The sequence below is a fragment of the Asparagus officinalis genome, chromosome 1 (assembly GCF_001876935.1).
Source record: "Asparagus officinalis chromosome 1, Aspof.V1, whole genome shotgun sequence".
NCBI lineage: Eukaryota > Viridiplantae > Streptophyta > Magnoliopsida > Asparagales > Asparagaceae > Asparagus > Asparagus officinalis.
The window spans coordinates 50188339-50200881 of NC_033794.1; the positions used below are offsets into that span (position 1 = coordinate 50188339).

The 12543-nt window shown below is 39.9% G+C and overlaps 1 protein-coding gene across 1 annotated transcript; it reads right to left on the reverse strand.

The window, feature by feature from the left end:
* On the reverse strand, positions 7871–11213 carry LOC109834148 (ATP-dependent DNA helicase pif1-like). Its single transcript, XM_020402076.1, has 9 exons — positions 11151–11213; positions 9577–11109; positions 9409–9476; positions 8854–8969; positions 8701–8744; positions 8467–8560; positions 8270–8351; positions 8052–8184; positions 7871–7966 (listed from the first exon to the last, which is right to left on the reverse strand). Exons 1-9 carry the CDS (start codon positions 11211–11213, stop codon positions 7871–7873), a joined length of 2229 nt encoding a protein of 742 aa, XP_020257665.1.

A 12543-nucleotide genomic window follows, 5' to 3' on the forward strand; every position in this document is an offset into this window, starting at 1 on the left:
TTTGGTCGGATAGCTCCATCATCGTCAGAGATAGCGATTTTTTATATATAAGTTTTCGTCCATTCCTACGACGGTTTGAAAGTTAATGACACTGTTCTTCAAAGCAAGTTATGTCTGAAAAGTCCGTCTGCAAGATCACGGACTTCAGTCAGAACATTGGACTTAAGCCTGGAAGCTCGCCAAGCTGCCTAAAGGTTCGCTCTGCATTACAGAGTCAAAACGCACAGGTCGAGACTAGCGTTTATAACTCAAAAACGCAGAGTTATATCCTCGGTACTATAGACATCAAAACGCAGAGTTACGGCTCCCAACTGTGCTTTTCAGCTAAACTAGGCCCAACTCTGCATGTTTTCAGCTAAAACGCGAGTTCTCTCTAAACAACACAACTTGTCGTCTTTTTTAGCTAAAACGGCCCAACTCTGCCGTTTTTCAGCCTAAAAATCGCAGAGTTCATCTCTAAACGCACGCCCTGTCGCCCGTTCTCAGCCTAAAACAGCCACTCTGCGTTTTCAGCCTAAAACGCAGAGTTATCTCTAAAAACAGCACGGCCTGTGCGTTTCAACTCCCAGCGAGCGCCCAACTCTGCGTCTCATCTCCATGACGTAGAGTTAAGGTCCAAAACGCAAGCGGCCTGTGCGTTCCAACTCCCAGCGAGCGCCCAACTCTGCGTCTCATCTCTAAGACGCAGAGTTAAGGTCCAGAACGCCAATTTAGGCGTTTGACTCGTTTAAACACGAATTGAATAGTTCCAGGAACTGTTTTTCCCCACGATTTGAGGGATTTTCACCCCACTTAGGAGCGGATTAAGGGGGCAGTTACCACCCTTAATCCCCTATAAATATGAGAAACTCAATTGAGTTAAAGGAGGGGATTTTGTCTCATCAACAAAGGGAGATTCGGTCAAGAGCAAGCTTGGTAGCAAAGAAGAGCCTTCATCCTTCGGCTGGGATTTTGGAGATCGACAATAGGAGCTTCTTCATCCTTGGCTTATAACCGACTTTCGGTTAAATCAACTCTTGCTCTGCAAGTTCTTCTTAAACTCGCTCTGAGTTATCAACTCGTTAAGAGTTATTTTCAAACTTGCCACGCAAGTTCTCCACAACGTCAAATCGTGAGGAGAAGATCACGTTCCAGTAAATCAAGACGTGCGGATCGTCAACGGAGAGCAAACTCGACGCGAGTATTCGAGGGAGGCACTCCATCGCCACCGTGGAGAACCCAGATTTAAACAAAGGGGAGAATCAAACTCATTCTCCTCTCTTTTGTAATCGGAATCCAAATTGTAATCGATTTTGAGAGAAATACAAATCAATTTTTCTTTCATTATTTCTTTTACATCAAATTTTTCACAAACAAAAGATGGCGACTCTGCTGGGGATTAGCTTCTCTGATGAAGAAGTGGTTGCGCAATCCGACGTCAAGCTCGCTGGAACAACGGTCGAAACTCTCGTGGTAGAGTTTGATCAAGCCAAGTTTGAGGAGTCCATCTCCTCCGGATCCCTTAGCCCCAAGGCTATGCGCAAGACCCGCAAAATCTCCAAGGAGACTAAAGCTCCAATTGTTGCTCCTATGCCAAAGGAAGCCCTCTCCTTTAGCCGAGATTGCTCGAGTAGCCCCTCCTCTAAAGGAGTGGGCTCAGTTTATGCCAAACGCAGCCCTCAGTGGTGCGTTGTGCAATCAAAACGCAGCCTTCAGAGGCACGTTTCAATATCAAAACGCAGACCTCAAAACTGCGTTGATTTGGCAGAACGCAACTCTCAGGAATGCGTTTCAGAACCAAAATGCAACTCTCAAGAGTGCGTTCAAGATCCAAAACGCAGACTTACGAACTGTGTTAACCAACAAAAACGCAACCGGCAAAGGTGCGTTTCATCAACAAAACGCAGACTTACGAACTGCGTTAACCAACAAAAACACAACCGGCAAAGGTGCGTTTCATCAACAAAACGCAGACTTCGGTCTAGCGTTAGTAAAACAGAACACAATGCGCTTCGTCATGTTCAAAAAGATCAACGTGGATTCAAGATCCATGTTCACCAGGAGCCAGTCTCATCCTTTAATGGACAGGGGGTTCCATCTCTACCCTCACGCTCTGTGAGAGGTTCATCCCAAGTCTCTGACTTGCGGGAATTACTGTCGATGTTCAACCGACCAACGAACGTCGTTTTGTTCAATAATCGACGATATTCTCACAGGAAGAAGACTTTAGAGGATGAATACCTTGGAGTCACTTCTAACATGGTTGGCAGAGGGAGATCATCAATCCCTAGTTCTGATGAGTCAGAGACAGATCGTTCTCCAAGCGTCAGAGAAATCGCTAATGAATTTGAAGGAATCTACCAACGTACTCGGACGCGAACAGGAGCCATTCCCCCTGTCAACTATCGGAGTTTAGCCAGAGGAACTAATTCCGATGACGAACACTCAGCCATTGCAAAGTCCCAGTCATCAAGCTCTTTTGTTGAACATGAGAGCTTCGCTTATATGACGAAAAACTATGAAGATCTCTCGAAGAGACTTGATGAACAGGAGGCCATGCTCATATCTCAACAGGAGGCCATCAATGAACTCATGGCCATGTTGACTCAAATTGTCGCAGACAAGGCCAAATCTCAGGAGACAGATTTGCCGCTTAGGCAAGAATCTTCCCGGAGAGGAAAAGCGTCTTCATCCCGACCTCACACAAGCAAAGGGAAGGGAAAAGTGGTTGATGATGCGGCTTCTGACCAAGAAGCCCACAGTCTGGAATCTTCCTCTGATGAAGGAAGAGAGACTGAGAACGAGCAGAATCTCCAGTCTGCCAAAATGGAAGAATTGGAAGCCCACCTCAAAGCCATTGCTAACAGAAGCGAGCTCCAAGACGAGGGAGTCGTCAGGCCCTATCCTGCCGAATGGGATGCAGCCCCTTATCCTCCGAAGTTCGAAATCCCGACGTTACAAACTTTTGACGGCACGGGATTACCGAACCAACATATCCATCATTTCAAGTCATAGGCTGGAAATGTGATATCAAACGACGCCATACTGGTTCAATTGTTCATTGGCACCCTCAAGGGAGTTGCCTTTGAATGGTTCAGGAAACTGCCTGTCGCATGTATCCAAAAGTGGACAGATCTAGAGAGACTCTTCCTATCAAGATTCTTTGAAGAGGATACAAAAGTCTCCATTCATACCCTTCTCGCCACTAAGCAGAAGAAGAGGGAGTCCGCCGTCAAAAGGTTCCGAACCATGGCTCTCCGGTGTTCGTCAGGTATGGCACAGTCTACCTTGGTAGAGACTTGTCGACACAACTTACAAACTGACCTCCTAGCCCGAATAGGAGTTACAGAATGCCGTTCTTGGAGACAACTAATCTCTCAAGGCGAGCAGGCTCAAAAAATCATTACCAGGATCAAAGCTGAAGAACAAAGTAGGCAGGATCAGCCCGAGCAATCAGACCAAGCCCAATCTTCTTCTGAGCAACCGGACCAGGCTCACTCTTCCCAATCAGAAGGGAAAGATACTACGGCCACTGAAGTCAATCCTCTTTAGTAGGGTGGCGGGTCCAATAACTATCACGTTAACGGTTACCTCTGATAGTCAAACTCGTTAGATAATGGCTCACTAGGCGATGTGCTATGTCTACTCCTTTTCCCCTTGTACTTGTTCAAGACTGGGGGTTGGTTTATTTGTAGTTCATTGGATTATGAATAATAAATTTTTCTGAGTTGTCACGTTCAATAAAATACCTCTGTCAACCACGAAATCCGCTGAAACTATCACGTTAACAGTTACCTATGATAGCCCATCAACTTGCCAATCTTCTCTAATAGGATGGCATGTCTACAAAACTATCACGTTAATGATCACCTCTGATAGTCTGTTTTCTCCAGATTCTCTTGTCAATCCTCTTCAAGTAGGATGGCGGGTCCATAAAAAACTATCACGTTAACAGTTACCTCTGATAGTCGTAATCCTCTTCAATAGGATGGCAGGACCACAAAACTATCACGTTAACAGTTACCTCTGATAGTCAAACTCATCAGATAATAGCCTACCTGGTGATGTGACTCTATTCCGACTTCATGGATAGTGCCTCACTAGGTGATGTGCCCTGTCTACCTCTTTTTATTCCCCTGGTAAGTCTTAATCAAGACTGGGGGTTGATTACTTGGAATCCACTGGATTAAGAGTAACGAATCTTTCACATCGTCGAGTTAACATTACACTTCTGAAGATCATCATCCCCACAGAGTATGTATTCAGTTTGCATCACTCCTAATTTTTGTCACGTTAACAATACACCTCTGACAAAACCCGCTTATCAATCCTCGTCAATAGGATGATAAGTCCCCAAAGTTGCTCTAATCGCAACACAAATTCTTGTCACGTTAACAATACACCTCTGACAAAACCCACTTATCAATCCTCGTCAATAGGATGATAAGTCTCCAAAGTTGCTCCAATCGCAACACAAATTCTTATCACGTTAACAATACACCTCTGACAAAACCCGCTTATCAATCCTCGTCAATAGGATGAAAAGTCCCCAAAGTTGCTCTAATCGCAACACAAATTCTTGTCACGTTAACAATACACCTCTGACAAAACCCACTTATCAATCCTCGTCAATAGGATGATAAGTCCCCAAAGTTGCTCTGATCGCAACACAAATCCTGTCACGTTAACACTACACCTCTGACAAAATTAACTTATCGACTCTCATCAATAGAGCGATAAGTCCTCAAAATTGCCCCGATCGTAATTTTTTCTTGTCACGTTAATATCACACCTCTGACAAAATCCACTTATCGACTTTCTTCAATAGAGCGATAGGTCCACAAACCCGTCAAGTTAACACCACACCTCTGACGACCAAATCAACTTATCGACTCTCTTCAATAGAGCGATAGGTCCATAAAATACTATTAGGTTAACATCACACCTCTAACAGTCAAACCCCCCAGTGAACTTGTTAATTCTTTTTCAATAAGAATAGCAAGTTTTCATTATAAAATCCCCAGTGGATTAAAGATTTTCTGGAATTATCCTAGTGATAATAAAGAAAATTTTTGAATTTCACTTTAGGTAAAAATTCATGCCAAGTTAATACTATACCTCTGGCACTTCTAACTTTCTTTCGGTGTTTCAAGCCACACAGGAAGAAACGGCACCAAAAATCCATGCCTTCACGCATAGGGGACTTTATCTCGATCCCTAATTAGAGATAATCCTACGCCTAACACGCGTTGCCGGTTAATCTTTCGCCGTGAAAAAGACACCAGGATTCATGCCTGGGGGAATCTATCTCGACCCCTAAACAGAGATAAGCCTACATCTAACACATGCTGCCGGGTGGTTCGTTCCCACGAAAATGACCAAGTCTACGTATTCAACATCGTAGCACCAAAATCCATACCTTTCACGTATGGGGCACATTATCTCGATCCCTAATTAGAGATAAGTCTGCATCTAATACATGCTGCCGGGTAGCCTATTTCCGTAATAATGGCAAAGCCTACGTATTCAATATCGTAGCAGGTTGTTATTAATAACGCCAAAATCCATGCTTTACACGCATGGGGGACTTTATCTCGATCCCTAATCAGAGATAAGTCTACGCCTAATACGCGTTGCCGGTTAGTCTTTTCTCGTAAAAATGACAAAGTCTATGTATTCAAAATCATAGCGTTAAGTCTAAGAGAGTTCATTCTTTTAGCACAACGTTACATGTGGAACGGACTTAGACAATCCACATGCTAGCCCGACTCAAACGGTAGTCGGTAAAGGCTTATCAAATCCGTTGACGGCTGAGGGTTTGCTAAAAATCCTATGCATGTTTGCAGGCCCATCAACTTAATGGATATAAACTGAGACTTGAATCAGATGAGCCAAAGACAAGTCTCAAAGACTTAGTCAAAAATGCATGAAAGCCACCTCCGCATATCAAGTCGAAACGTCAAGGTCAGACCTGCGTTGCAAACACCAAAACGCCAAGGTCACGCCCGTGTTCCAAAATTCAAAATGCAAGGGATCCTGTGTGTCAAATCCTTTCAACCAAGATGCCTTCGAAGCGAGTGCGAAGAACAACTCCTTTACGATAAAGAATCAATAGCTCCAAGATCAGAGTTGAGATCCAAAGTATTCCAAAAATTCATCCCAGTCAACCACGAACTTTCGAAAACTTTGGAGGGGGTTCTGTAGGCTGTCTAAAAATCACAACAGATAGCTGATCCCCATCAAACACCAATGACGGAAGTTACAATCTGACGACTTCCAGAAGGTTACAATTTGAGGACTTTCACGCAGATCGCTGAAGGTTACAATCTGACGACCTTCACGACAACTGATGAAAGCTCTAATGCAACAGCCGCCAAGGCAAAGGTTACAAGGTGACGATCTTTGCAACACTCTAGCAAAAGAGACTACAAATTTACGGTCTCTTCATATTAAAACGCAGATATCTCTCAAACCGTAAGGAATTTGGCAAAACGGAGGAAGCGAACCAAAGCTTTTGGTTTGGTTCGGATGGCTCCATCTCGTCGAGATAGCCGATTTTTATATATAATTCGTCCAATTCCTACGTACGGTTTGAAAGTTATGACCTGTTCTTCAAAGCAAGTTATGTTCTGAAGTCCGTCTGCAAGACCGGACTTCGTCAGAATATTAAACTTAGCCTGAAGCTCGCCAAGCCTGCCTAAGGTTCGCCTCTGCATTACAGAGTCAAAACGCACAGGTCGAACCAGCGTTATAACCTCAAAATGCAGAGGTTATCCTCGTGATATAACATCAAAACTTAGAGTTACGGCCCAACTGTGCGTTTTCAGCCTAAAACAGGTCCAACTCTGCGTTTTCAGCCTAAAACGCAGAGTTCATCTCTAAAACAGCACGACCTGTGCGTTTTCAGCCTAAAACAGGCCCAACTCTGCGTTTTCAGCCTAAAACGTAGAGTTCATCTCTAAAACAGCACGACCTGTGCGTTCTCAGCCTAAAACAGGCCCAACTCTGTGTTTTCAGCCTAAAACACAGAGTTCATCTCTAAAAACAGCACGACCTGTGCGTTTCAACTCCCAGTGAGCGCCCAACTCTGTGTCTCATCTCCACGACGCAGAGTTAAGGTCCGAAACGCAAGCAGCCTGTGCGTTCCAACTCCTAGCGAGCGCCCAACTCTTCGTCTCATCTCTAAGACGCAGAGTTAAGGTCCAGAACGCCAATTTAGGCGTTTGACTCGTTCAAACACGAACTGAATAGTTCCAGGAACTGTTTTTTCCCACGATTTGAGGGATTTCCGCCCCACTTAGTAGCGGATTAAGGAGGCAGTTACCACCCTTAATCCCCTATAAATATGAGAAACTCAATTGAGTTAAAGGAGGGGATTTTGTCTCATCAACAAAGGGAGATTCAGTCAAGAGCAAGCTTGGTAGCAAAGAAGAGCCTTCATCCTTCGGCTGGGATTTTGGAGATCGATAATAGGAGCTTCTTCATCCTTGGCTTATAACCGACTTTCGGTTAAATCAACTCTTCCATAGAGTTTCAAACTCGTTCAGAGTTATCAACTCGATCAGAGTTCAAAACTGGCTCTGCAAGTTCTTCTAAAACTCGCTCTGACTTATCAACTCATTAAGAGTTATTTTCAAACTTGCCACGCAAGTTCTCCACAACGTCAAATCGTGAGGAGAAGATCACGTTCCAGTAAATCAAGACGTGCAGATCGTCAACGGAGCGCAAACTCGACGCGAGTATTCGAGGGAGGCACTCCATCGCCACCGTGAAGAACCCAGATTTACACAAAGGGGAGAATCAAACTCATTCTCCTCTCTTTTGTAATCGGAATCCAAATTGTAATCGATTTTGAGAGAAATACAAATCAATTTTTCTTTCATTATTTCTTTTACATCAAATTTTCCACAAACAGACATCCGCGATAACACCATTTTTGGTTGTCCATTATAGTATTGATTCTCACATTGCATATAAAGAAATATTCCTTAAAATTACAAAGATGAATATTAACTATAGAACAGATAATTAGTTTGCATAACTGATAGGCCATCTTTTAAAAACTTTATTACCTCCGCAGTTTCTGGATCATTGAATAAAATAAGATTGCTCAAAGATGCAGATGGTGTTTTAAGAAATTTCTGCTTTGATTTGTAATTAATTGATGTATCTATTAGCTGCATCTGTGTTTCTGACTCCATGTACCTATGTATATATGCTCAGAAATCATATGTCAGTACATATAATTTAATTACGTATGTCAAAAAATATATAAAGATACTAAAATTACCTCTGAGATAATTCCAGTACTATTTGTTCAGGTATGTTCACGTAGATTTTGGCCGTCGTGCTTGATGACACAGAATTATTGCCTGAAATTTTATGTGAAAAGTATCGTCTTTACTTATGTATTGATGAAAGCAATTATTTATGACATGTATAATTGTTCATTTTATCTCTAAAATTAGTAACAAATATTCCACTGACCACCATAACCATGTTGTTTGGATCTTGTTCTATCAGTGCGCTCTCTAGATTTGTAGCAATTTGGTTCCATAAAGTAACCGTGCATTCTATGTTTCTGATTTGTATAAGAGATACTAAGTTTTAGGTTCAAACATAAATAAATACAATTAACAGTTCGATTAGGTGATGAATAAGATAACTCTCGCTCTTCATCGATTAGTTTTAAGGCTCTCCTAGTCCTTTTTCAGAAATTACAGTTTGCTCCAAGGGATATATATCTTTCACATACCCAATTATATCTATATTGAAATTGAAATAAGCAAACATAAGAGATATAAGTTATATAAGGTTTGTTGCATAATCTGTATTGAACTATATCATGATACAAAAATTATAATAAAAGCTTACCTGCCAAATAAGTCTTGTTTCCTTTCATTCTATAAAGCTCATTGAATGGTTTATAGTTGAACTTGTACCTAGGGATATTGTCGTTGTCTTCTTGTAGTACTTGAACTTGTGTCATACTACAAAAACATATTATGAATTTATTCTCAGTTTCCCTATAATTGCCAAAGGAATTCATAACTCTGAACTTAGAGATGACATGTATACTTCCTTCCTCTATCATTGGTTGAAACATTGACATCTCAGTTGTTTTTATGCTACCGTGAATGTGTGTATCCTGTCAAAATTAAAAATAAGCATCTCATTTCAAAAATATATAGATCTTGATATAGTACGTAGATATTGATATTTTATAACTATAAGAGATACTTTTGTATAAAAAGTTTACAGATGGAATGTAAATCTGTCTTACACTTTCATCCAAAAGAGTAAGTAGCAGTCCATAATTTTGGAGTGATATGACATTTATATTTTCCCATATGCTTGTCACTCGAGCTTTAAGGATTGGATCTTTTACTCTCATGTTCAAATCCTTTATCGTCGTGTATTTAGAAATACCCATCCTTCTTGTCCTTCACCTGCACATATAATTTCATTAAATATTTATATTCAACATCCCACTTAAACTGTCAATGAATCAGTATGAATGAAACTAAGGAAATGAATAAAGGTTTAATGCAAATATATTTTAGATAACAATAAAGGTATATATGATATACCTTCTACCAAGTTGTTGAATATTTCTCCATACACTACATTCTCTGTTATACTTTCAGTGTTCATTTCACTATTTTTAATGAGAATTTTTAGACCTTTTGGTGATGTCACTCTCGAAATAGCAACATATAGTTGACCATGTGTGAAAACGGGTTTTGGTAGATACAGACCAATATGTTGTAGTGTTTGACCCTGGCTTTTATTTATGGTCATTGCATAACATAGTCTAATAGGTAATTGTCTTCTTTTCATGCGAAATGTCGACTTTGAATCCGTATTTGTTGTTACGGTTCTTGAGATAAAATGTTTTGATCCAATGTTGCTTCCACTTATAATTTTGGCCTCAATCACCCATTTTAGCAATTGGGTGACGATCAACCGCGTCCCGTTGCATAACCCTTCAGTTGGACTCAAGTTACGTAGAAGCATGACAGATGTCCCGACTTTAAGTTTTATCTCGTGGTTTAGTATTCCTGGAAATTTTGGTGAATTCAAGTACTCCGTTGGAAAGTTGATCTCATTTTCTTGCATATTATGAGATGTTGGGCAAAGGGAATCAGAACTAAGATATACTAAAATTTGTCCCTCAATTTTTTCCAAGATTGTATTATTCACAATGTCTATAGTTTCATTCCTTGGTGTTAATATTGCTCTTTCTTCTAGATTTGTGGGGTTTTGAAAGTTTTCATCTATGTTTGGGTAGGTAGATGAAATAATATCCTCAACTGGATTTTTAGTTGGATGAAGGATAAATTCGCGTGGAATATCAATAGTTCCATCTATATTTTGCAATTCACAACACTCTTCTTCAGCACTTCCATTTCCAATATTTAGAACCCATCTACTAAATTCTGCTGTGCTCATTTCGTTCTCATTTGATGAACTTTGTTGAATTCTCATATTCTCTGTCAATTTGTATATTCTGCATTCTCTCCAAAGTTTGGATCGGCTAATGGAAGCATGAATAATATCATGTTTACTTCCTCCTGGAATAACTGGTAAAATTTGTCTAAAATCACCCCCAAGCACCATAGTCAAACCTCCAAATGGTTTCTCTGACGACGTAGGATTATCTTTGCCCAATATATCTTTCAAAGTTCTATCCACTGCTTCAAATGCATGTCTATGCATCATTGGTGCCTCATCCCAAAGTATTAAAGCTGTTTGTTTTAACAAATTTGCTTCAGGTGTTCCTTGTTTAATACCACATGTAGATGTTTCTTTCAATTTAATTGGAATCTGGAATCTTGAATGTGCTGTTCTCCCTCTAGGCAAAAGAAGAGCAGCAATACCCGATGATGCCACTGCGAGTACTATTTTCCCCTCAGATCTAAGTCTAGTAATAATTGACTTCCAAACATAAGTTTTTCCTATCCCACCATATCCATATAGAAAGTATAAGCCTCCTGTTTTACTATATACAGAGTGAATCACAACATCATAAAATTTTCTTTGCTTCTCATTAAGACCCTGAAACAACTTTTCATGCTCCCTTCTCAATTCTTCTCTATCATAGTTAAATTCTTCACTTATAATCTTCTCCTGACATTGTTGAATTAAAACTGGATCAGGAAGTGGCATACCTTGAATTTTCTGAAGACATTAACCATTTTGTAGTAGGAGATATTGTATTTCTGCCAATGCATGGCTTTCTAATTGATTTCTTATCATTTTCAAATTTGGGTACTGTAGTAGATTAATTTGAGCTTCAAGAATACCCTCTGATAAATGCACCCAATTATCTTCTCATAGCTTTCTAGGATTGATAATTCCGCAATACAAAAGTATTTGTGCAAATAAATGTCTCATTTGTTTCCCTGGGGAAAAATAAGATGCTTCCTCTATAACTAATTGCCATTCATTGTCATCATCCAACAATCTTAGAGCAGCATCCAAAAGAGTAATTAGCAGTCCATAATTTTGAAGTGATATCACATTTATATTTTCCCATATGCTTGTCACTCGAGATTTAATGATTGGTTCTTTTACTTTCGTGTTCAGATTCTTTATCAGAGTGTATTTAGAAATACTCATCCTTCTTGTCCTTCACCTGCACATATAATTTCATTTCATTAAGTATTTATATTCAACATCCCACTTAATCTGTCAATGGATCAGTATGAATGAAACTAAGGAAACAAATAAAAATCTAATGCAAATATATTTCATATAACAATAAAGGAATATATGATACACCTTCTACCAAGTTGTTGAATATTTCTCTATACACTACATTCTCTGTTACACTTTCAGTGTTCATTTCACTATTTTCAATGAGAATTTTTAGACCTTTTGGTGATGTCACTCTCGAAATAGCAACATATAGTTGACCATGTCTGAAAACGGGTTTTGGTAGATATAGACCAACATGTTGTAGTGTTTGACCCTGGCTTTTATTTATAGTCATTACATAACATGGTCTAATAGGTAGTTGTCTTCTTTTCATGCGAAATGTCGACTTTGAATCCGTATTTGTTGTTACGGTTCTTGAGATAAAATGTTTTGATCCGATGTTGCTTCCACTTATAATTTTAGCCTCAATCACCCATTTTAGCAATTGGGTGACGATCAACCGCGTCCCGTTGCATAACCCTTCAGTTGGACTCAAGTTACGTAGAAGCATGACAGATGTCCCGACTTTAAGTTTTATCTCGTGGTTTAGTATTCCTGGAAATTTTGGTGAATTCAAGTACTCCGTTGGAAAGTTGATCTCATTTTCTTGCATATTATGAGATGTTGGGCAAAGGGAATCAGAACTAAGATATACTAAAATTTGTCCCTCAATTTTTTCCAAGATTGTATTATTCACAATGTCTATAGTTTCATTCCTTGGTGTTAATATTGCTCTTTCTTCTAGATTTGTGGGGTTTTGAAAGTTTTCATCTATGTTTGGGTAGGTAGATGAAATAATATCCTCAACTGGATTTTTAGTTGGATGAAGGATAAATTCGCGTGGAATATCAATAGTTCCATCTA

Bases quoted from the DNA above. Each gene is read 5' to 3' on its own strand.
- LOC109834148 (XM_020402076.1), bottom strand. From the start codon at position 11,213: ATGCATTGGCAGAAATACAATATCTCCTACTACAAAATGGTTAATGTC. The intron at 9,477-9,576 runs GTAGAAGGTATA...ATTCATTGACAG, and splicing joins GAGAAATATTCAACAACTTG to TTTAAGTGGGATGTTGAATA. The intron at 8,185-8,269 runs GTAATTTTAGTA...ATATATACATAG, and splicing joins GTACTGGAATTATCTCAGAG to GTACATGGAGTCAGAAACAC.